This window comes from Cucurbita maxima, unplaced genomic scaffold, assembly GCF_002738345.1.
Source record: "Cucurbita maxima cultivar Rimu unplaced genomic scaffold, Cmax_1.0 Cma_Scf00005, whole genome shotgun sequence".
Lineage (NCBI taxonomy): Eukaryota > Viridiplantae > Streptophyta > Magnoliopsida > Cucurbitales > Cucurbitaceae > Cucurbita > Cucurbita maxima.
Genome location: NW_019272021.1, coordinates 5,805,433 through 5,830,872, shown reverse-complemented (window position 1 = coordinate 5,830,872; position 25,440 = coordinate 5,805,433). Strand labels below are relative to the sequence as shown.

At 36.2% G+C, this 25,440-nt stretch overlaps 6 protein-coding genes across 12 annotated transcripts in view; 3 read left to right on the top strand and 3 right to left on the bottom strand.

Annotated features, from left to right (window-relative positions):
* Positions 1 to 603, top strand: part of LOC111479752 (tRNA (guanine-N(7)-)-methyltransferase-like) — a 3,492-nt gene extending 2,889 nt beyond the window's left edge. The window contains exons 7-8 of the mRNA XM_023124593.1: positions 104 to 202; positions 301 to 603. Of these exons, the coding sequence (XP_022980361.1) occupies positions 104 to 202; positions 301 to 531 (330 nt within the window). The 3' untranslated portion in view covers positions 532 to 603. The remainder of the gene's footprint in view (positions 1 to 103; positions 203 to 300) is intronic.
* A 1,036-nt stretch (positions 604 to 1,639) lies between these two features.
* On the top strand, positions 1,640 to 3,510 carry LOC111479802 (glycine-rich protein A3-like). Of its 2 annotated transcripts, none has more exons than XM_023124666.1 (3): positions 1,640 to 1,803; positions 2,556 to 2,907; positions 3,167 to 3,510. In XM_023124666.1, the coding sequence occupies exons 2-3, from the start codon at positions 2,589 to 2,591 to the stop codon at positions 3,352 to 3,354; spliced, it is 507 nt and encodes a 168-aa protein (XP_022980434.1). In that variant the 5' UTR covers positions 1,640 to 1,803; positions 2,556 to 2,588; the 3' UTR covers positions 3,355 to 3,510. The 2 variants fall into 2 exon arrangements, with proteins under 2 accessions (XP_022980434.1, XP_022980435.1); XM_023124667.1 differs by lacking the exon at positions 1,640 to 1,803 and adding an exon at positions 1,814 to 1,962.
* Positions 3,511 to 3,622: 112 nt separating this feature from the next.
* Positions 3,623 to 15,838, bottom strand: LOC111479643. Of its 5 annotated transcripts, none has more exons than XR_002717671.1 (27): positions 15,461 to 15,838; positions 14,730 to 14,810; positions 14,140 to 14,277; positions 13,472 to 13,582; positions 13,344 to 13,394; positions 13,124 to 13,224; positions 12,849 to 12,942; positions 12,527 to 12,658; positions 12,187 to 12,444; positions 11,997 to 12,075; positions 11,754 to 11,845; positions 11,555 to 11,638; positions 11,256 to 11,330; positions 11,085 to 11,132; positions 10,807 to 10,902; positions 10,286 to 10,515; positions 6,506 to 9,972; positions 6,348 to 6,427; positions 6,042 to 6,122; positions 5,817 to 5,888; positions 5,636 to 5,732; positions 5,475 to 5,529; positions 5,249 to 5,377; positions 5,036 to 5,153; positions 4,699 to 4,781; positions 4,086 to 4,613; positions 3,623 to 4,000 (listed from the first exon to the last, which is right to left on the bottom strand). XR_002717671.1 is itself a non-coding variant. In XM_023124407.1 (26 exons), the coding sequence occupies exons 1-26, from the start codon at positions 15,623 to 15,625 to the stop codon at positions 4,184 to 4,186; spliced, it is 6,447 nt and encodes a 2,148-aa protein (XP_022980175.1). In that variant the 5' UTR covers positions 15,626 to 15,838; the 3' UTR covers positions 3,623 to 4,183. The 5 variants fall into 5 exon arrangements, 1 of the variants encoding a protein (XP_022980175.1); XR_002717672.1 differs by having other exon boundaries at positions 3,623 to 3,910; XM_023124407.1 differs by having other exon boundaries at positions 3,623 to 4,613.
* Positions 15,839 to 17,143: 1,305 nt separating this feature from the next.
* On the bottom strand, positions 17,144 to 18,803 carry LOC111479777 (probable glutathione S-transferase). 2 transcript variants are annotated; one of them, XM_023124634.1, is made up of 3 exons: positions 18,416 to 18,803; positions 17,435 to 17,838; positions 17,144 to 17,397 (listed from the first exon to the last, which is right to left on the bottom strand). In XM_023124634.1, the coding sequence occupies exons 1-2, from the start codon at positions 18,725 to 18,727 to the stop codon at positions 17,482 to 17,484; spliced, it is 669 nt and encodes a 222-aa protein (XP_022980402.1). In that variant the 5' UTR covers positions 18,728 to 18,803; the 3' UTR covers positions 17,144 to 17,397; positions 17,435 to 17,481. The 2 variants fall into 2 exon arrangements, with proteins under 2 accessions (XP_022980402.1, XP_022980401.1); XM_023124633.1 differs by having other exon boundaries at positions 17,144 to 17,838.
* Positions 18,804 to 19,802: 999 nt separating this feature from the next.
* On the bottom strand, positions 19,803 to 21,368 carry LOC111479787 (glutathione S-transferase U7-like). Its single transcript, XM_023124645.1, has 3 exons — positions 20,962 to 21,368; positions 20,160 to 20,337; positions 19,803 to 19,978 (listed from the first exon to the last, which is right to left on the bottom strand). Exons 1-3 carry the CDS (start codon positions 21,283 to 21,285, stop codon positions 19,854 to 19,856), a joined length of 627 nt encoding a protein of 208 aa, XP_022980413.1. The 5' UTR covers positions 21,286 to 21,368; the 3' UTR covers positions 19,803 to 19,853.
* Positions 21,369 to 22,439: 1,071 nt separating this feature from the next.
* Positions 22,440 to 25,071, top strand: LOC111479803. Its single transcript, XM_023124668.1, has 4 exons — positions 22,440 to 22,596; positions 23,008 to 23,128; positions 24,151 to 24,223; positions 24,673 to 25,071. Exons 1-4 carry the CDS (start codon positions 22,569 to 22,571, stop codon positions 24,943 to 24,945), a joined length of 495 nt encoding a protein of 164 aa, XP_022980436.1. The 5' UTR covers positions 22,440 to 22,568; the 3' UTR covers positions 24,946 to 25,071.
* The last annotated feature ends 369 nt before the right edge of the window (positions 25,072 to 25,440 follow it).

The window sequence follows — 25,440 nt, the reverse complement described above, 5'->3', positions numbered from 1 at the left end:
AGAAAAAAAAAAAAAAAAACGATTCAACCCGAACTTTCCCATTGATTTTGATCCGGTGAATATCGATGAAGATAGATCTCACTCGTGCTTAATCTCGTCACAGTGCCCAGATCCCCATTTCAAGAAACGACATCATAAGCGGCGGGTTTTGCAGAAGCCATTGGTAGATTCTATAATAGACAGTTTAAAGCCAGGAGGGCAGGTATATAATCTGCTTATCCATGACATTCAATGGTTTTTTAGATGTAATGCAATCTGATGAGTCTGATGTTTGAAGTTTTGTTCGATATGATTCAACAGGTGTTCATACAATCCGACGTGCTTGAAGTGGCAGTTGACATGAGACTTTGGTTCGATTCTGTTCCCAATGTTTTGAAACACGTCGACGTGCTCGACCAGAGTCTTTTGTGTGATAAAGATGGATGGTTATTGAACAATCCAATGGGAATAAGGACTGAAAGAGAAATTCACGCTGAATCCGAAGGTGCAAACATTTATAGAAGAATGTATCAGAAGTATGTTTGCATTTGAGTCATCATTCACTGTTTTTTTTTCTTTTCTAGAAATATATTTATTGCATATTTATAATTTTTTTTTTAAATACAACTTTTTATTATTTTCCATATTTATATTCGTGGGTCCCACCTCCTCTAATTAATCCACTTTGTTTCCCACCTGATGGCAACAAAGAGATCCGTGGTCAAAATCAAATTATTATTTATTTATTTTTCTTTTTTGAAAAAAAATGACAAAATCAAAATATGGAGTCCTGACGACCACAAAATTTGATTTCTCTTTTTCTTCTAGAAGTTTCCCTGAATTTGCAATTATTAAATATACTTTCGTTACTTAACATTTAAGGTTAAATAATTAAAGTTCCATCGGTCAATTATTTAGTTCTTATTATTGTTTGGTTTAAAAAGTTAAGTCTATAAATTGTTGTGTATTTTAATTAAAAATAAATATTTTTAAAATTTAACTAAGAACTTACATGGAAACATGAAAATCAATATTAAAAGTTATGAGAAATTAAATCGATTATCAAATATATATAATTAAATTTAAGCTTCTCGGAGATTTTTAAATATATATGAACATTTTAGCATTACGAGACAACTATTTGATCTTGTCACATTTTGTTGTGCGATCAGGATTCATGCTCGTTCTTTGTTCGAATTCTCAATTCAGTTGTGTTGCACTTACTTGTTCTCGAACAAGTCAGTCGACTAAGACTTGGGTCACCATTGACGTGGGTAATGAATGCTCAAGCCTCTAATCCCGCTCTTAGATTACGATTTAAAAAAATAGAGTTAAAGAAAGTTTTGGAAACGTTTAAAAATTTATTTAAGAAAATAAAGTTATGGGTTGATAAGTAATAAGGAGTAATGGTTAGACATATAAAATATTATATATGTAACGCATGAATAATAATGAAAAGTAACTATATTCTTAAATTTTTAGTTGATGGATATTAATATTCACACCTATCTTTCAACCGCTCCTTATTTAAAAAGCAATGAAATTTGGACAGGAAGAACCTAGAGAAAAGTTGGTGCGAAATTGAAGTATTTGATCTTGATCCTATTCATTCAACTATGTCGGTGTTATATATTTCTAAAGATAATGAAATTAAATTCAAAAGCAAATCACGTACTGAGTTTGGACGCGTCGATGCCACGCCAACGCGGTTGATACTCTTCGATCGTACAATCAAAAAGGCGGAGAGATTGGCTACAAATTAATCTCTTGATTTGTTTCTCCTAATCGCCATTTTCACGGAGCACACCAAATTTTCTCTTCTTCGTACGCAATCTCTCTCGCTCTCTCTATTAATTTTCTTCTTGCTCTTTGATTTATTCCGTAGTTTCTTGTGGTTTTGCTTCGATCGAAATCCTGCGTTTTGTCGATTTGTTGCGAGGAGGATTTTTCTGTCTCTGAATCTGCGTTTGATTCCGGAATTTGGTTGTTATCTTCATCATTCATCGCGTATTCAATTTGATGCGTATTCACTTATCTTGTTTTTGATTGTGATCCTGTTCTCGTGAATTTCACTCTGATGATTTTCTTCTTCTTTCTGTTCTTTTTTCGCTCTCTCCGGAACTTTTTGGACTGCGGTCTGAAAATCGATTGAATGTGTGGTTTAAGATCATTTCATGTTCGAGTTTGTCGGTGTTCTTCAGGTCCTCTTGCATTTTATCGCTTGTCCTCACGATAGATAACAACATTAGAAAAGAGTTGTTGATCCATTCTGTTGCGAATGATTTTGCTAGATAATAGGTTGAAGCAACGGGTTGAGTTATCAATTCCTTTGTTTGATTGTTCTTGGTGTAGATATGTAATTTTAGGTTCGAGTTAATCTTATTCGATCCAATGTAATTTTAGTCAGTCTTGAATTTTGTTTGGTATCAACAGAATCAAATGGAGTCTTCGCATATCATCCTCTTGCAGTTTTTCATTTGTATTCATTCTTTCAGTGATATTTATGGCCTTAAAATTTATGTTTTCCTCAATCTTCTAAAGATTAACAATCTTTTGTTTCCATTGTCGATTCATAGTTTGGTTTCTTACTCTTGGAAACTTGAAGAAAAATGGGAGGCGGGAAGGAAGAGGAAAGTAAAGACAAAGGCCTGTTTTCAAGTATGGCGTCGTTTGCTGCAGGGCAGCACTATTCTCATCCTCATGGATATCCACCACCACCACCGTACGCAGGAGCTGGATATCCCCCTCCGGGAGGGTACCCTCCGGCTGGGTATCCACCTCCTGGCGGATATCCTCCGGCTGCGTATCCACCTCCTGGCGGATATCCTCCGGCTGCGTATCCACCTCCTGGCGGATATCCACCGGCTGGCTATCCTCCTCACGGTGCATACCCTCCCGCTGGCTATCCTGCCCCCCATCATTACCCTGGTATTATCTCATTCTACCGTTTGTGTTGATGACTTTGGTAATTAAAATTCTCTTTGAGTTGATTTAATATGAATTTCAATGCTATATTTTCTAAAACCACCCCTTGAACTATAATTCAGGACTAAAAATGTACTTGAATTGAAACTTTATACATTAAAAATTCTCCCTAATTAGGATCCTTTAAATTTTTAGAATTTTAAAATTTTTTTGCATATGAAGCTAGGGGGTTGTTGGTTATCGTCATGATTTTTCGTTACAGGCCACGGAGGCCATGGACTCGGTATGGGGGGGTTGTTGGCTGGTGGTGCAGCTGCTGCAGCCGCTGCTTACGGCGCTCATCATCTTGCTCATGCACGCCCATTTGGGTTTGGTCACGGAAAATTCAAACATGGGAAATTTGGCAAGCGTTGGAAGCATGGAGGAGGCAAATTCAAAAAATGGAAGTGATGAAATTGCTAGAAGCTTATATGTGAGTTCTTAGTCCAAAACCTTCAAGAAAATAAATGAATATTGTATTTTAATGTTCGAGTGTTTATTTCATTACATTGGCTTCTTTTTGTAAAGATTTCAACAATTTTATTATTATATATAGTTTTATCTTTATTTCCCTGTTGATAGATGTGATAATTTGTGATTTTAAAACATTTAAACTAATTCAAAATTAATTTAATGTTTAATTTTAGATATATATTAAACGCAATTTGAAAATTCAAAATAATAAACTAAAGTAATTCCCAACTCTATTAATTTAAGAGCATATGACGGTTCCATTTGAAGAGCCCTTTCCAATTTGATCCCCACATGAATGATTCGGCTTCTGGATTATAAATAAACAAGCAATCTTCAAGAAATGATGTTCCATGGGCACTGTCAATTCTCCTTCATTGGAACAGTCCCAGGAGGGTAAACTTCACCTTCCTCGATTGGTTCACGACAGAACGAGAATTTTGTGCATGGCAATAGCTTACTCGACTGTGTACACAAGCCTCGACCACTGTAGGATCTGTTTAGAGCAACTCAACTCAGTCTAATTAGTCTTAGATAGATTGCCCGAGATATGTCCTCAGCATCGTATTTGGTAAACTCGAATTCGCTTCATGGAACAAATTTTGAAAACTTAAAAGAATTGTCAATGAAATATACAACACCATTGATATCGCAAGCTAATAGAAACAAACCTGTGGAATGCTTGCAGTGCCACATCTAATAACCCATTGATCCAGAGCTCGACGACGCAACGACGACAATTGATCTACTAATCTCGAGGCAGCATTGGTCATGAATGTTTTCTTTCCCACTTACCTTCGCGTCTGCCACCATCCCTTTCCCTTCGTTCTATAACTTGCCTCGACTTGCTGCCTCTTGATCCATGTCTTTGAGAAGACCCAGGCGGACCCGAATGTCCATCAAATATTGAAACTAATTCTGGATCACCAACACTTCCAGTGTCACCTGAATCCTTGCTTCCATCTATATTTTCTTCGTAACTGCTACCACATTCATCTGGACGCTCACGAGATTGTAGGATTGTAGGCAACTGTCCCGAGTATTGTCTCACCCCCGAAAGTACAATGGTTGGTACTCCGGTCATTGATGAATTGGTGGTATTAGAAGTTTCAGTCTGTAAGCCACCGGCACTTGTTCTGGCATTCCCTTCATTGCTTGGTCTGCCATTGTCTCTTTCACGATATCTGTCCCGAGGTCGACTGCCAGGAAAAAGGTTCACCAATACCCTTTTATTCATTCACCCTTTCATGAATTCATGATATGTTCCATCACATTTCAACCTACCTACTATGGGAAGAGGAAGAGAATTCACGTCTTGATGATCGAGGTCCAGACTCGGCCTGCTCCAGTTCACGCTGAAGTTCCCTCTGTAAGCAGATGTACCGTCACCAGAAATTATTACCTTATCATTTTACGACGACGATAAAAATAACCGATGCAAGGAAAAAAAGGCTATTTGTTTGAAGAAAGTTTCAATGAATACGAGGAACACAAACAGAGGAACCCGACAACGAAATTGAGAAGATAATACGATGTATTACTTATTAGAATATCAAAAAAGCTTAAGAAAGCACCCAAGAAGCTGTTTATATATCATATATTAGCAAGAATCACACCATACCTGCATTTGTCTCTCCTTCTCCATATCAAGATTATAGCGCAGCTCCCGGGTTTTTGCACGCTCAAGCTCCAGCAAGCGCTGTCTTTCGATTTCCTTTTCCATTTCAACCGTTCTCTCCCTAAAGTAACCCGACTGTTAGATGGAGAACCCTAAAAAACTTTTTAATTGTTATAAACTGAATTACATGATGCAAGATTCAGCCACTTATAAAACCTGTCAAGTTCTTGCAAAATCTCAGCTTCATGCAATGCAACGTCTTCTAGATATTTGTGCCGTGCTTGTCTCATAAGATGTCTTTTCTGTCGACGAGCTGCTACTTCTACCTGGAGTTTGGATTTTTCTCTGAAACATGAAAGCCAAAGGGTTCGAATTCCAGTTAACGTTATAAGCATACGAAGAAAGTAATGATAATAGGAGGATTTCTTAATTTATTGCATACATGGAGCGAATGGAGTTTTTTATCTGCTGAAGACGTGAATCCACTACCGGAGAGGCTGAAAAGTTTCATTTTCAAACAATCATGAGCAGAAAATTAAGAACAGAACAATGGCGAAAACTTGAAAACCGATATAAGAAAACCCGAAAGCCAATATGACATACAAGTGATTCTCGGAAAATTGTTAAAATCCTTGGATGAATCAGGTTGTTTAAGCTCCTTTTGAGCGAGGTCGAGTTCCAGTTCAGCCTCCTCTAGTTCCTAGACATTGTCAAACAAAGTAACTTCAAGAATGAGCTCTCTGCAGTAACTTTAACAAGAAGACAACACAATAACCAATCTCACCATTGTTTCTTGATCTTTCTTTTGAGAGAATGCATCGAAATATGACTGAGCAGAAGTCATATTCGAAAGGACCTGACGAGCAATTCAGCACAAGTAAGAACAAAGGGGAAGGAAAGCAAGAAATTACAGCTAGTAAGCAACAAATATCTTTTGCAAATTTAATAGAAGGTGAATCAGAGATAGATGAACGACACGAGCTCTAAAAGGTTGAACTTTTGTGCTGACCTGCAGTATCGACTCCCGAATGCTTAGAAAATCTTCATTGAATTGCTTCGGAGAACTTGAAGAGAGCACATCTTTCAGAACCTTCCACATGAGAAGGAAGAAAACCAACAACAAAAAAAAAATGTTATAACTTGCAAAAATACACTAATCACAATTCGCCTCTCTTTAAAAACGTTGTATTCTACGTAGACTTTTGTAAATACGGCTATATATAAGCAGAGGAATGTCGAAGCATTCGAGTGCTTCAAAGGGCAGAAGACAGCAAGTTATATCTAAAGGGAACGTTTAACTTTATCGTCGTTCTACCTCTTTGGCTTCCTCCCCTTCATTTCTCAATCGACATAAGACTTGACAGGCTTTCCTCTCCAAATCTCCGAGTCTGCCATCTAAAAGATGAAATAAAACGTTTATAACATTTGAATAAAGTATTATACAAAATGAAAGAAATAATGAAAGGTTAGTACCAGTCTTTGATGACCCCAAAGCCTCAATATTACTCCAAACACTTTCAGGAATCAAAAAGACATCTTCGACCGGGGAATGGAGGCAAGCGGAGGAAATTAGTGCAAACGAAAGCTGTAGTAATGGGCCCTCAGATGCTGGATGCAAAACCTTTGTGCCATGAATGCAGTCAGCCGATGCTAGCAAGGATTGTAATTCTTGTCGACTAACATACGGGACATAGGCTATAAGAAGTGCCATCGCACGAGTTTTCAAATATAATGATGAGTCAGATGCTGCTAAAGAAGCCACTTGATCCCATGTATGTGAAACCAGATGAGAGAGTGTAGACTCAGAAATAGATACCCCTGAGCCCGTTGAAACGAAACTACTACAAATTTTGGAACATTGTTGTGCAGCAATTCCATCAAAGGCATCTATTCCAACCAAATTACCCAACTGCTGAAGAGCTATGTATCGTTGCTCGGGTTCAGGATGTCCCAGCATTGTGCAGAATAGATCGACCAGAGCAACTTCGTCTCCATTGCCAGTGGCGATGCCTCTCCTGAGTAATGCTGACAACCATTTCTGGGTTTGCAGGCGCCAAGTGAGGCTTGGAGCGTTGCAAGAAACACTCTTGAGTGCAGAACAAATAGTGGAAACAATGGTTTCCAAGTTTAAACTACGAGGCAAATCAAGCAGACAATCAATAACCACAGAAGCAGCTTCCCAGCAACTTTCTTCTTCAAGCTTTACAGCGGTTTCAGCCAATCCCTTAAGACCACCTCTGAAGTAGACGATGAATTGACTGCTCGTCTTAGATAGAGTAGCATGTTCACCCTCTTCCTTTTCAGCACTGCAAGCATTCTGGGCTATGGAAGATAGGCACTGCGAGTAAACCAAACACTCAGCCATCGTCACAGTCAAACTTTTAGCCAGTTGATGATGAAGATTCCAACAGTGCTCGATAGTGGGAAAAAGATGGGAAATAAGGGCCTCGAGATCTTTACGAAATTCTCCTATTTCCTCAACAGTTAATTCAGTATTGTTGCCCTCACTCTTTCTTTCTAAGTTTTCAGAATTGCTATTAGATAGCGGGTTCTCATAAATATCACAGAGAAACCCTGGCTGTGACTTTGACGTCTCTTCAACGAGTACACTAGAGCTTGTATCCTCAAGGTCGGGTAAAGATATCGGAATAGCACCGAATGCTTTTAATTTCTGAAGTAGCAAGCTTCTACAACTTCCCATTACTTCTTGGAATGAACACAGGTAATTGTGGAAACATGAAGTGGGTTGTGATGAGGTAAAATCAACCCAAGTAATTAAGGATTGCAATATTTCCCTCTTGCGTTGAAAAGAGAAGTCGGGAAAGAAGGAAGCCAATACAAAGATAGACAAAGCTTTGTTATAAACTTTTCGAAGAGAATCATCTATCTCGTTCTCCTTGATGTCGTTGAAAAGTTCATGGAAGCACAAAGACTCGAAATTTGTAGAAGAACCATCATCCAATACTTGTTCATCATTCGATATCTTCCGTAAAGAATATGAAATAAGTGGCTTTAACAAAAGCACTACAGATTTGAGAAATGGCACATCGCAGTACTCGGCTCCACAAAGGGAAACTAGCACTTGCACAAGTCGAGGGATCTCGGGAATCATCGATTCCATATGTTCACTTACAATGGCTTCGAGAATATGAAGCACAATGCACTTTGCATTCTTTGAAACATAACCCTTCATGAAATGAGAGCTGGAATGGGAAGTTACATCACTGTGGAAAAATGACCAGGAACAGAGGTCAGAAAACCAGCATAGTATATCAGGCAGGACATTAGGGGAAAGTGATTTCAGTTGCAATCCAACAGCCTCTAATATGACTTCTCCAAAAGCTATAAAGTGATTTCTCATATTAGGAAAGAATTTGCTAAGATCAGGGAAGATAACATAAAATGATCGACCGCCATGCTGTTCAACTGCTCCGAGTTCCTTACTCTCCGAAGGAACATTTCTGCACTCTGTTTCTTCAATCATAACTTCATCATGCTTTTTATAAATATTGTCTACCACCGAAAGCTCATCAGCAAATATATGCAACAAACTTGTTAACTGTGATAAATCTGATGCAAGAAAAAGACGGTCCATTGTATACTGTTTTGCATTACGGGATACCGCCATCCAACCGAGGAAACGAGCCAAAGGAAATTGGCTAACTGAAAATTTAGAAATTCTTTGCATCCAAGCAGAAGCTGGAATCAGATTCCCAGAGCAAAAACTGTTATTAGCACTTGACGTGAAGTCCGTTCGATAATTACCTCCGCTACTTGCATGTACCAATTTCTGAAGAAGTATCCAGTGTCGCTGCGTGCCGTGAATTGTTCCAGGTTCCAACTGTGAGTTTCCATCTTTGATTTGATAATACAGAGATGTTAGCAATCCATTTAGAAACTCTGCTGAACTTAAAATGATATCGATAACATCTTCAGGACGACAATGTAGTTTAGTGGCCGAACACAACAAAAATAGAAGACTTTGCATAAGGATTTCGTGCATTGAATTAGGCTTTCTCTGTAAAAGTCGAATGACAAAAGTCCATAACAGAGCTTGATTTTGTCGTACTAAGGTCACGGCATCCACGGATTGCATGTCATTGGAAGACAACATGATCATTTTTTCATCTAATCCTTCACCATTATACGGACAGGACTCCGAATCAGACAAATTCAGATGATATGTTCTATCCAATTCAGCAGCTTCCAGCAAAATTTGAAGAACAACCTTGTCTCTCTTTCTTTCAAGGTGAGCTATTGTTTCCAGATCAGCTTTACTCTTGCCAGCAAGTTTAGTCAGCTCAGAAGTTGGGCTACTTTTAGACACTGTGGCCTCATTACTTTTCATACCTTTCATGTGATTTGGACTGTATTTGCAAGACATCATAAAATATGGGTTGACATAGCACTCTGCTGCCAAGAGTAATGCATCTATGGATGCATCATGACCCTCAGAAGTTAGCTCGTTTTGAGAACTTAGATCCAGGGCTAAGCGGCGAAATTCAGAAGCCTTCACTTCACAGTCACGATAGTTTACAAGTTGAAAATAATCTGCTTCCAAGTTAAAGTACTCGATATTAATTCCAAAATCCAATACCAGTTCTCCACGAAACCGATCAGGATTGGTCCCTTGAACCACTTCTTCAGGCTCTATGTTCACATTTCCATGGCTAGAGATTAAGCTACCTTCATTCAAACGACTAGAATGATTATCCAGAGATTCGCACCGCAATTCTGGAGGGACAAAAAAAGGTATAGCATCTTCGTAGACATCAGATTTTCCAGCCGTGTCATGATCATCTATCTTCCCATCACAGTCGTTTACGGCATTTAATTTTGAAGCAGAAAAATCTGGGTTGAGAGGTTTGGAAGCAGAGGACTTCCGAAGGTCGACTTCAGGAGGCAACTGCAAGTGAGGATGCAAAACTGAAAGAAGCACGCTGCATAAAAAAATTGAGTACAATTGAGTCGTATTAAATTCCATAAATCGAAAAGCTTGGAAGTTAACTGAAAATATTGGATAAACATTGTTGAATATTCAAGAACATCTAAACTACTTTCTTCATCATTTTCTAAAAATATGAACTTCCCCTTCAAATTAAATTGAAAAATATAACGTTAAGATCTATTTAAAAAGAATTCTTTATTTATCACTTTACCTTCAAATTTTACTTTCAGCTCATTCACTCTAATGTTTTTTTTTTGTAATCCTTTTCTACAATACAACAACATTCCACAGAAGCACATTATTACCTAGGAGCAACTGAGCCACGCCTCCATTCGAATTCTATTGAAGGAAGAACGGATGGCTTTTGTACGGCCGAGCAGATGACATTGAGAGCAATCAGACAACTGTTTTCCAGCTTTTGGGGAAAAACAGGAGAAAGATCTCCAAAAGCTATCGGGGTCTTCGACCCACTTATGGCAGGATCGAGAAAAGGCTCTAGCATCTCCACGAGAAAGAGAATCTTATGTTTTACTTCCTAAAAGAAGCATAAAAAAAAATCTTTAGAAACCTTTTCGACCGTCAACAAAGATGATCACAGCTCAAATAAGCCAATTCCCAATGTGTAAGTGAAGCATAGATTAAAACTTTAAAATTGTTGATTTATTATTAAAATTATCTACAATAGTTGGTTATTTCATTTCTTAATTTGAAGTAGAGCACTAAACTTCAACACCATAAGAGAATTTCAAGATAGTGACAAAAAGCTTTAGTCTATTTCTTCTATTTGGATGGAAGGCTTAGGTTAGGTTACTGCCAAACTTCATACCTTATAGCTTCCTAGTATGTTGTCGAAATAACCAGATAAAGCCAGCAGAATATATTTTAAGGCAGCACGAGCCTGATCAAGGGACTGTCGTGCATTCTGAAACATGAAATTTTGAACATAATATGTTATAATGCATGATTATGAAGGCAATAAGTATTAAGAGGTAAAGAAGTCATAAAACACAACATTAGCTTCATTAAGATAGCTAACAACCGACCAATTAACTCTTAAAAATATGTTTATTGTTGAACAAAATAAATATGACAGATGAAATCCACCTGGATGACACCCAAAAGATCTTCTAGAAGCTCAATAACCAGATCAACCTATATCAAAATCAACCCAGTGGTAGAAAAGTTAAAAGAACAAAACAACAAGTGCATAGGAAAGAAAGGCAGGCACGACGCTCGGAATGAAACTGAGAGATTTTGCCTTCAGCACAAACCTACCTTAGCAATAACACGAGGCATCCAGGGCGCTAGTACAGAAGAACATAAGTCGATCAGAACACATCCAGCCTTGGCCTGTTAAAAAATATTAATGCTTATCAATTTTGACAACAATAGTCAGCATCTCCTTTTCAACATTATCTTAGTTAGTGAAAAATCAATGAGTAACTTTGCTGCTGTAAGTGAAGGGGTCGTTCCAGATAAGATTGCTAATCTTGCAATTTTATAGAAACATACGATATTATCGCCAATTGAACAAAGTTTTAATCAAGTAATAGAATAAAATGTGGGCAACAAACATGTGATTGAGAAAATGATGATAGATAGCCAGCACAAGCGTGTAGAAGCGGATGGTATAATGGAGATGACAATGTTGCCACAATCTGCAACAAAATAGGCCAAAATGTAAGGATAAGAAAATATACGTATCGAAAAGGTAAATGCAAATATATGTTACAATCAAAGAGAAGGTGGATCGTTTTTTAATTCAAAATAAACCTGAGAGAGAGCCTGTTGCACCACCGACCCCTTCCATAAAGAAAAGATGTCATTGACCACATCAAAGGGACTGCTCAAAGGAGGTCGAAGAACTAGAAAACGAAAAAAAATGAAATACACAGAAATTAAGCAGTATCTAAGAAAAGCACTTGGGATATGAACTGTGTTACATATAACACCTCAATTTTTCTTTCTTTTTTTTTCTTTTTTTTTTTAATGTGTAAATAATATTTTTGTCTTGACCTGGAAGCAATGCCTGTACAAGAGGTAAAGCTAGCCACAAGTCAACAGCCCTCTCTGCCAGTTTACTGCAAATAGTGGGCTGTGAACGTTACACAGAAAATGCAAGTTCATTAGTCAAATAAAATAAAAATATAGAAACTGTACATAAATATGATAAAAGATTTCGAAATTCAAATTAGTGCAAGCCAACCTGAGAGGCACAAGCGAAAAGAATATGCAAAATGCCTTCTTCCACTGCACCAACATCCAAAATGCTAAGATAGCTCAAATCCCATTGATCATCAGGCACTTCAAACTCTTCTCCAAACAATTTAGAGTAATCGGCGATGGAAACAGGGTCGGATAAGCCAGGTTTTGCAAATTCATCGGAAACAGCAGCTTCATCAGCCAATGGTGAAGCTTCTTGCACTGCAATGGGTTCGACGACCTTCAACAGTATTCTAGAAGCCTGATAAAGCAAAGCAAATAAAAATTAACATTCAAAACTAGAGGGTTAACAGTGAAAACATACCAAACTGGGAATAACTTACCACTCTGCATATAGCACCGAATGTAGAATCTTTGTAAGCCATTCTCAAAAGCATGAAGATTGCATCTGGGCGAAATACTACACAGCTCGATGTAGATGGGACCACAGGTAATATACTACGAGACTTCCGTGGCTACATTACAGCAGAAAGATGTTCTACGTAACTAACCATCTTCTTTAGAACAATTTTTACTTGTGGCATTATAATTACATAATATCCCAAGGTATAGAAACTACTTAACATGATTAAGAGGGCAACTAAAAGATTGAAGTATAGAAGAGGGGAAAGGGAAAAGGAAAGAAAAAAAAAGCATGAAAAAAACCTCAAAATTCGAAGAAACGGTCAATGGTGAAGACATCTGATAATTCTTAGAAACTTCAGTTTCAGTTCCATTTCCAGTAGACTTTGATGCTGCTCTGCAGCATAAAACGTATCAGCAGAATATCAAGAGTCGTTATTTAAATTCAAAGGAAACTTGGAGAATTTTCTCCCAATGAACCAAGAAACAGAAACGATGCATAAACCGTGATCTTTAAAGTGAAATGATCCGTACAAAATGATACAAAAGATGAGAGATAACAAGCAAGATAGACTAACCTCTCATTCACGAGATGTAGTATTGGATAGAATGGACCGGCAAGCATTGCAAGGAAACGTAAGTTAAGATCAGGAGCATCTGAAAATCCCACAAGGTCTGTCTGCATAATGATCAACTTAGATACTCCTCTATGGATCCAAAAAAATTTGATATTCACAATGACGGAGACTATGGAGAGATGAGCGTGAAACAGATTCATTTATAATTTAAACATATTACCTCAAGTTGTGGAAGAAATGGAGATAACCTGACTGTCATATCTTGAAGCAACTACAAAGCAAACAGGAAGGTCATGAATAGATGAGGTGCAAAATGAAGCAACTAAGAAATTATGGAGATGTCAGTACCTGAAGATGCATATCATCACCATCTTGTCTGTGTGATACAATATGTGGCAACAAGTGATTCACAACAGGTTGGAACTCTGGCTCCAAACCAGCCACTGGAACACCAATCATCTGCAATCCATAAAATTGAGAAAACTATTATCATTATCTTATTATTATTATTACGCAATCCATAAAATTGCAATTCATGTTAACTTAAGCATAGCTCAATTTATTAATGCATTGTATCATCGACCAAAAATTCAAAGATTCAAGTCCCCACCCATTTGTACTAGAAAAATCATCATTCATCACAAATTTCATAAGTACGAGTGGTAAAATACAATATTAATAGGTGTTTCTATTTGACCAATTGTAATTAATTAATCGAACCACTAAACAGAAATATGTTAAATATTCCACGAAACTAGTTGACCAACTAATTCAACTAGCAAAAATAGCAACTCAAACAGCAAACCACGAGATTAATCCCGAGCCTCAAATTCCCTATACCAAACCCTCACTTCTCATTCAGTAGCAAGACTACTCCCACCTAAGCAACCGAGAACCCCCAGCTTTACGACAACCTCTCAAATAGTGGTAAAAAAGAGCTTTCATTAATAGCAATGAGATAGAATTGATTAATTTTACAGCAATCTTATGTGGGAAATACAGTTCTCATACTTTACCTGAACAAAAAACACAGCTATTGGATTTCCACGCAAACAAGATATTTTTACATAGCGACATGGAGTGTAGTTCATAGGGTAGATCATGTCTCGTCGAGGTGCTTCACAACGTGAACGAACTTTCACAAATGTCTCTGGCTGGAAACAAATACAAATCATTGCAAGAATAAAATCAAGGCTCTATCTATTATCCAAGACATGGATACTAAAACTTCAAAACTACACGTCATTCAAGAAAAAGCGTAAGATTTTTGTTTTGTTCTCCCACCGAAACAAATATGACAATTCAGACGGATTGGTCGAAAAACCCGATGTACTACTGATAAATGCCAGTTATATGTGCAACGTGAGAATTATTTGGAACAGATATTTCTCATTCGACAAACAAATTGAAAAGTTTGTCGAAAATGAATTTACGCTAAACAAGAAGACAAACTCTATTAAGTATATAATAAATCCTTGGAAGAATTTAACAAGCGCTAGTTCGTGTAAAAAACAAGATCATATACAAAAATTGGGACAATTTTACTTCTTCTAGAAAATGCAATGCATAAGCTGTAAAAATCAAAATCTAAAGAGATAAAGAAAACCTTGTATCGTAAACCAGCTGCGATTTCCCATTCGAGGACAGATTTATTGTAGATGCGAATATGTGATAGTAAACATGGTTCCTGATTAACAAAATTATACAAAATAAGCAAAATGAACAGAAAAATGATAAATAAGGTAACATATAAAATTTCAATAAGATACAGAGTTCATAGATAAAGCACAAAGTAATACATTCAAGAAAGCTATCCAGTCTAGGTTAATTAAAAAATAATAATAATGAACAAACAAACGTCATGCTTAAAAAAAATTAGGGCACACTAACAACAGGCCCTATTGAGAACATAAAAACAGTTCTTATCAGAAAATGAAGTGGCATTAACACAAAGTGAGTGAGCCTTGCAAAGAACTTCTGGATTCTGCTAAAAGCATTAATGCTGGACTTGCCTCTTTTGAGAAGCTCTCCAGAATTAAGTGGCAGCAAACAAGGTTTTGGTGAAGAAAATGCTTTTATGATGATTGGATGAGGAATTGTAGTTCTACAATTAAACTGGCTTTAAATATCATACTAATTAAGTGGCAGCAAACATTTGAACTAAAAAAAATGTTACAAGAATGCTGTGTGTTAATATCACGTAATTGTTCGTTTTACAACAAGAACGAAGCTGAATAGTTCATTGAATTCCTCGAATGTCGATACAATATTACTGTCAATTAAGCGAGAGAGAGAGAGAGAGAGAGAGAGAGAGAGAGAGAGAGAGGGATTGCATACATCTAACTCGAGGAGAATCCACTCCTTGGTGTTGGTGGCGGTGGACCAATGAGTTCGAAGATCGGAATCAAGAACATTAGCGGCCTTCTGAGACGGCGATTCTCTGGAAACTCCTTTCACTTTGTAGTCCAGCGGCTTCACTCGTGGCTCCAATTCAATCTCCATTTTTGCTCTGTGAGCTGCTTTCGATTTCTACGACTGCATATGATGCGGATGAAATCGAAAAAAGCGGGAGAAATACAAGAGAGAGAATTTTGCAGCTAGACAACCCGGGAATTGAAGAACACGAAGAAGAAGATGAAAGGAAAAAGTAGCTAATAAAAACAACTAAAGTGAGAAAAGTTTTCAGTTGAAACTTGGAACTGAAACTGGTTCTCTCCTTCTTCGTACATCTGATTAAATTGTTTTTGTAAACTTTAATCGAATTTTATGTCCCCAAACGGCGTCGTTTTCGACTTCCTAGTAGATGGGCTCAGACCCCCTTTTAAGGGTCCGCTTAGAGGTAAAGATACAAAAATAAGCGTATAAGATTTGAGACTGATAATACGAAACTCCCAGACCTAAAAAGACTGAATTTTGAAAATTACCATTTTAGGAAGTGGATAATTGCTTATCACAATCAAAATTGAAAACCGGTAAATCTAGTTTACGAGGACAAAAATGGAAGAAATTTTTTTACGAGGATAAAAATAGAAGAATAGTAAACTAAGAAAAGTAGTTCGTGAAAATAGAAATGGAAGAACAGTAAGTCGAGAAACCTAGTTTACAAGGCTAAAAAACGAGTGCACCTAACTAGTTTAGATAACACAAGTTTGTGTGTTTTTTGTATTATATATTGGTTCGAGGTTTAAATCCCTGTAATTTTGTATTTTTAAAAAAAAAAGTTTGAGATAAAAAAATATTATACTTATAAAGCTATTTTGTCTATGAAAGTAACAATTTAGTCGATAAATTTTAATTAATAACAAAATAAATGACTCTGTGACCGATCCGGATTTATGTATTATATATATATTTTTTGGAGAATTAAAAGATGGAAATTCTTTTTTTACAAACATTAGTATTTTTTTAATCAAATGGTTAAATTAAAATTCATATAGTTGATCTATAGAAAAAATAATAAATATGAGATTAGTATAAGGTATTTTTCCAGGTAATAAAATAAAATATATCGTCCTTTTTCTTGTTTTTGTTACTGTTTTACTAAAAAATAAATAATAAAATTCACATTTGCTATAGATATAGTTTTTTAAATAAATAAAAAAATCATACCCAAGTAAGCCCAGCTTAAAGGCCTGTTTCAAAGCCCAGCTCAAATACCTGTACCCAAGTAAGCCCAGATTAAAGGCCCATTTTAAAGCCCAGCTTAAAGACCTGTACTCAACTAAGCCCAGCTTAAAGGCCCGTTTCAAAGCCCAACTTAAAGACCTGTTTCAGTTCATGTGCTCGCACCCGCTATGGTCTCTTCACGGTATTTCGGGTAATAGTTAAAATCATAATAGAATTTATCTACGTAAATAAATATAGATGTAAAATATAAATATATAATAGGTTAATTTTGCCCAAGATCAAAAAGGAAACACAATATTCGTCTCAGGCTCCTTTTGATCTAGCTTAAATCGACATCTCTTCACGAGTTTGATGGAAATTTGTGAAATATACTATTCAATATTGTATATCGTGTTCTACAAATTATAAACTTATATCTCAAACTCATGTTATACGATATTGAATCTTGCATAAATTATGTGAGATTTCACGTCAATTGGAGAGAGGAATGAGTGCTAGCGACCGAGCCGTGTGCCAGCAACAAGGACGAAAGGGAACATCTGCCCATATCTACTATCGGAAGCACAAAAGGAAAAGTTTCAAAAGGACAATATCTACTATCGGTGAAATTGTACAGTTACAAATTAAATTTAGACAAATTCATAAACACAAATTTATTAAAATTATAGAACCCAATCAAAGACATCACAAGAACGTGTGCCCATATTGTTTGTTTTGTATGATCATAATTATTAGGCTTGTTTACTCATAGAAGCTTGATCAATTGCTTGGTACCTGGCGACAAGCTTGTCTCTAGGCGGCCAGGTTTCATTTATGATAGGCGCAGCAGCAAATTCGTGTATCCATTTCCACAACAGGGGAAACCTTTGCTCGGTTATGAGCTCAACTCCAATCACTTCCTCCATTACACTCACTATGTTTGCAAGCCACCCAACTGCAATATCCACGAACCCAATGGCTTCCCCTCCAAAGAACCTCTTTCCCTCCAACTCTCCTTCCAAATGCTTCATATTCTCCAAGGCTTCTTCTACACCTTCCTCTCTCACTTTCCCTTGGTTCATCAGCACTTTCCTTATAGATTCCAAAACCTACCATTAAAAATGAGAGTAAGAGAGGTCGGGTTGACTCAAGTGGCTCATAACTCTCATTTATTTGGTTCATAATCCTTACCCTTTTGGTTCATTCATTCACATTTATTTTGTTCATAACTACTCTAAATAAAAGATTGTCTAAGAAGATTAAGATACATTGAATTTAAGTGTCATTTGTTATATGACATTTTGGAGGAATTTTGTTGTAGTGTGAATGTAACAATTCAAGCTCATCGCTAGTCATGTAATCTTTTTTGGGCTTTTCTTTAAGGTTTTAAAACACTTCTACTAGGGAAAATGTTTCCACGTCCGTGTTTCGTTTCCCTCCCCAACAGATGTGGGATATACACTTCAATTATTGTGATTGGTTGCTACCTATATAGAGAAATTTCTTCTCTTCAAACCACTTAAACCTCTGCATTGGATCTTTTTATTTAATTTATGTTTGTGGGTATGTGAATGCTGTCGATCTTGCTTCCATTACAACCAAAGCTATTTTAGGTCCATTAAAACTAGTTTTTATAAGCTTTGGTAGAGTAAAATTAGGTAATATAAATGATGAACTGAGAGTTACCTTGTCGTCCCCAAATTTGGCCCAAAAGCGAGCAGCGGCTCTCTGGTAAGGATCCTGAGGCAGCAATGGATTTTGCTTCCACATTTCATCGATGTATTCCAGAATGACGAGCGATTCAGCGATCGGTTTTCCGCCATGGACCAGAACCGGGACCTTCTTGTGGACCGGGTTGTACTCCAGAAGCTGGGGACTCTTGTTGGCCAGATCTTCGTAAACGGTGTCGTATTCTAATCCTTTCAACTTCAACGCCCATACTATTCTCAGAGCGAATGGAGTCGACCACGTTCTGAATAGCTTCAGTTCTTCTCCCATCTCCCTTCTTAGCTCACTTCCTCTGCTCTGTAATCGCGCTTTCAGTTCTCCGGGTTGGCCCTTTTATGGACCGCACGCTCTTCAAGTTTTAGGAAATTGCTCCTTGGTCCCTGTGCTTTTGTGTCTTTTGCAAAGATGCCCTTTGAGATCTCCATTTTAAACACTATTGAAAATAGTTTGTGTGTTTTGCAAAAATACCCTTTTGAGGTCTCGATTTTAAACTACCATTGAGATTAAGTAATTTTTAGGGACGTCATCTCACCCTTCTATGCCTTAATTTTCATTAACAGGGTAGGAGCGAGGTCAAAGATGTTATTGTAATTCAAAAAATATCGATATATTTATTAAAAAAAACAAGGTTTTGGAATAAATTCTCTCTAGTTATCGAGGAAAATTATTTTCGTATTAAATTATTTTATATTTAAAATATGTATTCTACAAAAAAAAAAATTGATTTTATAATATTTAAAAAATTTTGTTGAATGATCTCATGATCAAATAAATTCAAATATATTTATAAACTCTAATAATTGAGAATCAATAATAGAATTCATTTTAAACTTTTTAATCATGATTATTATATAATTCATAATTGATGCGTATTATACTTCAATAATAATTAGAATTATTGTTTGTAGTGAGGGTGGGCAATAATGCAATTTGATAGAAATCAAAGGGTATGTGAGAAAAGAGAAAATAAAAACGACATTTTGTTAATTTATTCGTCTTTGATGGCTACTGCGGTCAAAATCCTCCACGTGTCACATTCTGCTGATGTAAGGCGTGACGTGGTATTGACTGTTCTTTTGCCCTTCGGTCTTTATCATTCTTCTTTTAAAAAATATAATTATTTTAAAATTTTCTTCTATCAACATAATTACTAAAAATTTAAAAAATTGTCTTAGTTCAATATTAACTAATGTATTTTTTTTTAATATAATAAAAAAAAATATGGGTAAAAAATATTCATATTGTGAAATATAATTTTATCTCCGGCCATCTAAATGAAAAATTCCCTCTATGTTCGAGACTGATCCCATACATAAAATGGATATCTTTAACGCACACCCAAATATAAATATTTCTTTTAGTTTATGTTTTCGTGTGTCCTCTTATTATAGGGCAGCTAAGTTTCACTATCTTTTGCCATCCAACTACGTGGCATAATCAGATGGTGCCACATTTCACTTCGGCTATCCATTTGGATAAGAGGGAAAACCTTTCTTGCGTGACCAGGCAAGGTCCACCCATCTCCTCTGTTAGACGAACACGACTTTCCACAATGGTATGATATTGCCCACTTTGAGCATAAGCTCTCATGGCTTTACTTTGGGCTTTTCAAAAGGCCTCATATTAATGAAGTTAGTATTCCTCCCTTATAAACCTATGATCATTTCATAAATTAGCAGATGTGAGACTTTCATCATCCAACATCCTCTACTACAGTGAACGAGAATGCAATCTACCCAACCACGATGTCCACAATCCCAACACTTTCCCTTCCAAAGAATCTCTTTCCCTTTAGCTCTTCTTCGAGAGGCTTCCAATTCTCCAATGGCTTCCTCTCTCCTGTTGCCCCTCACGAACACGTTTATAATGGATGGCAAAACCTAAAAGTGCAGACAAAACGTTGAGAGCAAAATATAGGAGTTAACTGAAAGGAAAAGCTCTTAAGAATCTTTTGAAGAGGAGATTTAGATTTACTTGTTGATCGAATATCTGAGGCAAGAACATTGGTTTGAGATTAAAATCACTACATAATCATAAACATGCAATCTAAACTACATAGAATTTTAAAAAAAAGTAATAACACATAAAAACACTTATCTGAGATTCGAATCACTCTACGAGCAACATTAATCATGTTAAGTTTGACTAAAAGAAAGCACAAACGTTCATTTTACTGCATTTTCCAAGTTTCATTTTACGAAGATAACATATATAACTTTATATAATCTAAAATGAAGACACTTACGCCTTCCATAAAGTATTTTAGTATTTATGACCATATATAATCTCTATATAACTGTAACCTTAAAATAAATAAGAATTTTAAAATACAATTATCATCTACCCAAATTTTGTAACTATTTAAGAATAATAAAACTGGATTCTTTTTTAACATTTTATGATATTTTAAACAACATTTTTAATTTTTTTTTTTTTAAATTATATGGCATGATTGATGTCTTAGTTTATATTAGGAGCCAAAAATATGTATTATAATTTGATACCTTATCCTCAGCAAATTTGACCCAGAAGCGGGCAACGGCTCTTTGGTAAGGATCCTGAGACAGTAATGGATTTTGCTTCCAAACCCCGTCGATGTATTCGAGGATGACGAGCGGTTCGGCGGTCGGTTTTCCGCCATGGATGAGCAATACAGGAAGGTTCTTGTGGATCGGACTGATCTCCTCCAAAAGCAGCGAACTCTCGTTGGCCAGACTGTGATCTTCGTAAACGATGTCGTATTCCAACCCTTTCAACTTCAGCGCCCATACTATTCTCAGTGTGTACGGACTCGACGTTCTGACCAACAGCTTCAATTCTTCTCCCATCCTTTCTTTCTTCTCGTTCCCAATTATCGCTGTTTGCCAGAAATTTATATCATTAGAGATGTACCACAAACCCTTAATATTATATTATTAAAAAAATACCACATTTAGTCTTTTAATTTTAAAATATTACCAATAAATTTCTATTTGAATTTTCGTTTAGTTTCAACATTTTACACTTTTATCATTGAATTTTTTTAGTTTAATTTGTATTTAATACATAATAAAATTAAAATTTAAGAATAAAAATACAACATTTTTCCCAAACTAAATGAAAAATTAAACTCAAAATTTAAGAGTAAATATAATATTTTGAAACTTACAAAAAATAATAATAATAATAATAATAAAATAAATAGACTCAAAAAAATTTACTTAAATATAAGTTCTCTTTGAAGTAGTATTAACGTAAACAAATTATTTTGTGTAAAAAAACGTATTTTACTATATAAATTATTTTTTAAAAAACGATCCTTTTTATTTATTATTTAAAAAATGACATTAAATTTTATATTATTAAAAAAAGACAATATTTAGTCCTTAAATTTTCAAATATTGCACTGAATTTTTATTTAATCCTTAAGATTCCTTATTTCTCTTTTTTTTTTTCATTGAATTTTGAATTTAATTTTCATTTAATACATTTTTAGGTGATGTTGGGGTGAGAATGCAATTGATAGAAGTTGAAGGGTATGTGAGAAAAGAGTAAATAAAGTCATTTTGTGGTAGAATCATTTGTTTTGTATTTGGTGTAAGTCTGACGTGGCATTGACAAATGCGTTTTGGTCTTTATTGCCTGGCGACACGTCAGATAGAACGCTGCCCATATTCGTTGACCGTTGACTGTTTTCGGCACGTGCCGTTTGATCTTTGATGCTATGGGCTGTGAATCTCGATAATGGGCTTTATAATTTGGGCCCTTCATTTTGGGTTGGACTATTTGGAAGTGTGACGTGTAAATTCATTAATTAAATTTGTAATCTAACTAATTTTATTTTATGTGTGTGTTGGGCGCGAAATCAAATGATAACTTGCAGCCGAGGGAAGCGAAGGTCGCTTTGTTCCAAGTTTCCGTGCGAATAGAGGAAGGAAACGTTTGGGAGAATCGGAACAGTTTCTGAATTTGATCATTGTCTAATACAATCCTCTGGAAATGATAAATTTCGCTATCGTTGCTGCTACGGCGGACATCTCCATCTTCCTTTGCCTGGAGCGCCGATTTCAATTACAGTCGGGGGCTGCTTTGCGAGGTCTGGGATCTTCAATCGCCGTCGGCGCCATCTAGAATGAGAAAGGCCTTGGGGAGATTTGGAGGTAAATTAACCTAACTTCGTTTTTTCGTAAACATCGATTTGAATTCGTTTTCAGTTTTCTTTTTGGATCCGTCGATAAATCGATTAACAGATCAAGCGAAATGGAGAGTTCGTAGTCATAGAGATTTCTCTTTGAAAGGATATTGATCTTATTGGTGAAATTTGGTTACCTTACAATTTCCTTCATAACCTGATATTGTCACGGACTAATTTATAGATGAATTTATCGGTTTTGGTTCTTGTTCTTCGTGTGTTAAATTAGCTGATGCGTGCTGTTTCTGTGGACTTGGTACCATGTCTGCTTGCTATTGAGGGAGACATAAAGGATGTTTAATAAGAGCAAAAGATCTTATTGGAAATCGGGGGAGAAGCAATTGACACATTTTTAATCTTATTATGCTTGCAATTGCAGGCAAAGAATGGAGGGACGAGCAATTGAGGAATATATCAGATAGAATATTTGATATGATTGGAGATAAGAAGGATAAGCTGTCGTTTGAAGATCTGTACATTGCTACGTTACTTGTATACAAGTAAGAAGCTCTTATTTTTTCTTGCTTCACTTTTTGTTGCTCATTCATTCATTCATTCATTTATAAGATAACCTGGTGGGACATCATTATTTATATTATGCTCATGGCCTACCCACTGATTCGTGGGTTTTGTGAGAGTTTTTACAAACCAATGGCTAACTCAGGAGACGATTAGAGTTGAAACTTTTCCATTTCTTGTTTGTCAATTTACTATTTTTTAACTAAAAATTAGAAGCGCTGTTGGTTTCTTATTTGTTGTTCTTAAAAATGAAATAGGCAAGTGCTTGTTGGTACCCATTTCTTGTTCTTCTTCTCCCAGATTTTAAAATTTGAAAAATAAAGTTATTACATAAAACATTATTTGTTTTAATTAAAGATTCATTTATAAGTTGAAGAGGGAACAAAATTTCTTATGAGGGTGAGGAAACCTCTCCCTAGTAGACACGTTTTAAAACTGTGAGGCTGACGGTGATACGTAATGGGCCAAAGCGGATATTATCTATTAGCGGTGGACTTAGGCTGTGTGCCAGACACCGAGCGGTGTGCCAGCGAGGACGCTGGCTCCCAAGGGAGTAGATTGTGAGATCCCACATTGGTTGAATAGGGGAACAAAACATTCTTTATAAGGGTGTAGAAAACTTTCGCTAGTAAAGGCATGTTAAAACCATGAGACTTACGGCGATATGTAATGGGTCAAAATGGACAATATTCGTTAGTGGTGGTGTTGACATGTTCCATATTTTGAGTAAAAATGTTCAAATAATTTTCTTATTTATGCCTTGAAAAAAAAACTCAATTCAAAAGAAATTAGAAATGAGATTGAGTAACAGTCACCAAACGTATCCAAAAACTGGAAATAGAAAACAAGAAATGAGAAACATTAACGTTACAGAAAAATACTCGTAAATTTTCAATCTGGGCTTCAACTTTGATCCTTGGAGATATCTGTTTAGCGTCTCAAGCTCTTGGCGACAAGGCATCTGTGGGCTTGGTTTAATACTTAACAAATACTTGTGATGCAGTGATATTAACAAGCGGTTGCCTATCTCTCATCTTGATCCGCCCACAGAGGAACGTTTCAGACAGCTCATGAAGGTACTTTGTTGATACAATAGTATTACAAAGGTTTAACAATGTAACGTAAGAAAGATGTGAGATCTTACATCGATTGGAGAGAAGACTCAGTGTCGGCGAAGACACTGGGCCCCGAAAGGGGTGGATTGTGAGATCCCACATCGGTTGGAGAGGAGAACTAAACATTCTTTATAAGGGTATGAAAACCCCTTTCTAGTAGACAATATATGCTAGAGGACAATATATGCTAAAGGTGGGCTTCGACTGTTACAAAAGTGCTTCTCGGTTGCCATTTGATTTATTTAGTTGTGTTAAAGTAATCACCTTCTTAGCTATCCAATAAGGTTCAAAGATATAGATTAGATTTAAAATAGTGTTTATTCTTGTGGCTTTATTGAACTGTAGCGGCCCGTTCTTCCTGTTGCCATACTCTGGGCTTTGCATGTTTATGGTTCTCGTTGTATTATCAGGAGAACGACTGGAACGAGGATAAAAAAATTGGGCGTGACGAATTCTTGGGTTTTATACTGAGCTTGACATCTGACGCGTTCATATCACTGAGCCACAGATTGATCCTCACTTTGGTGATAGCACCAACAGTCGCAGTGGTCACAAAGAGAAGTACTGAAGGCATCCCAGTCGTTGGAAGCCTGGTCCAAAAACTGCCCTCTTCAGCTTATGCTTTCCTCGTCACCCTTGCTGCTTTCGTGTTTCAGAACTCTCAGAAGCCGATGCTTAAATGATAAGTTCATACTCTCTTTCATTCATTCCATTTGTTGTATATTCCGTTCTTATTTACATACATGTGATTGTGAACAAATTACAACACTTTTACATTGAATTCACTATTTGAAGCCTTGTTTGGAATTTGTTTCTTGGCTCTTCACCCTTTTCGTTCCGTCCAGGGGTTCCCGGGATACTTAAATGATATTTTTGCCCTAAAATTTAACTTGAAATTAAAATTCTTATTTTTTATTTTATTTTATTTTTTAAACCGTTTATTGGAAACAATAATAATTTGTGCGCAATTGATATAAAATATAACGAGGGTGTGGAGCCCACGGTTCTTATTTTGGCGGGTTTCCCTAATTGCGTAAAATCCAACCGCTGTCTGCGAATGGCCGTCGATGGCTAAACATTTGTTCTCGTATATAATGACCCCATAATAAACTAATTAAAGCTAAATTAAGTCAAAAGTCAAAATTAGAAAGTAATTTAGGACGAGGATGGAAGAGAGT

Coding starts and splice junctions, on each gene's coding strand:
- LOC111479802 (XM_023124666.1), top strand. CDS start 2,589: ATGGGAGGCGGGAAGGAAGAGGAAAGTAAAGACAAAGGCCTGTTTTCA. Junction 2,908..3,166: donor TGCCCCCCATCATTACCCTG/GTATTATCTCAT, acceptor TTTTCGTTACAG/GCCACGGAGGCCATGGACTC.
- LOC111479643 (XM_023124407.1), bottom strand. CDS start 15,625: ATGGAGATTGAATTGGAGCCACGAGTGAAGCCGCTGGACTACAAAGTG. Junction 12,943..13,123: donor CTACATCTCGTGAATGAGAG/GTTAGTCTATCT, acceptor TTTATGCTGCAG/AGCAGCATCAAAGTCTACTG. Junction 4,782..5,035: donor AGAAGGAGAGACAAATGCAG/GTATGGTGTGAT, acceptor ATCTGCTTACAG/AGGGAACTTCAGCGTGAACT.
- LOC111479777 (XM_023124633.1), bottom strand. CDS start 18,727: ATGGGAGAAGAACTGAAGCTATTCAGAACGTGGTCGACTCCATTCGCT. Junction 17,839..18,415: donor CCAAATTTGGGGACGACAAG/GTAACTCTCAGT, acceptor TTTTAATGGTAG/GTTTTGGAATCTATAAGGAA.
- LOC111479787 (XM_023124645.1), bottom strand. CDS start 21,285: ATGGGAGAAGAATTGAAGCTGTTGGTCAGAACGTCGAGTCCGTACACA. Junction 20,338..20,961: donor TCAAATTTGCTGAGGATAAG/GTATCAAATTAT, acceptor CTGCACTTTTAG/GTTTTGCCATCCATTATAAA. Junction 19,979..20,159: donor CGTTCACTGTAGTAGAGGAT/GTTGGATGATGA, acceptor CTAACAGAGGAG/ATGGGTGGACCTTGCCTGGT.
- LOC111479803 (XM_023124668.1), top strand. CDS start 22,569: ATGAGAAAGGCCTTGGGGAGATTTGGAG. Junction 22,597..23,007: donor GGCCTTGGGGAGATTTGGAG/GTAAATTAACCT, acceptor TTGCAATTGCAG/GCAAAGAATGGAGGGACGAG. Junction 23,129..24,150: donor GCTACGTTACTTGTATACAA/GTAAGAAGCTCT, acceptor CTTGTGATGCAG/TGATATTAACAAGCGGTTGC.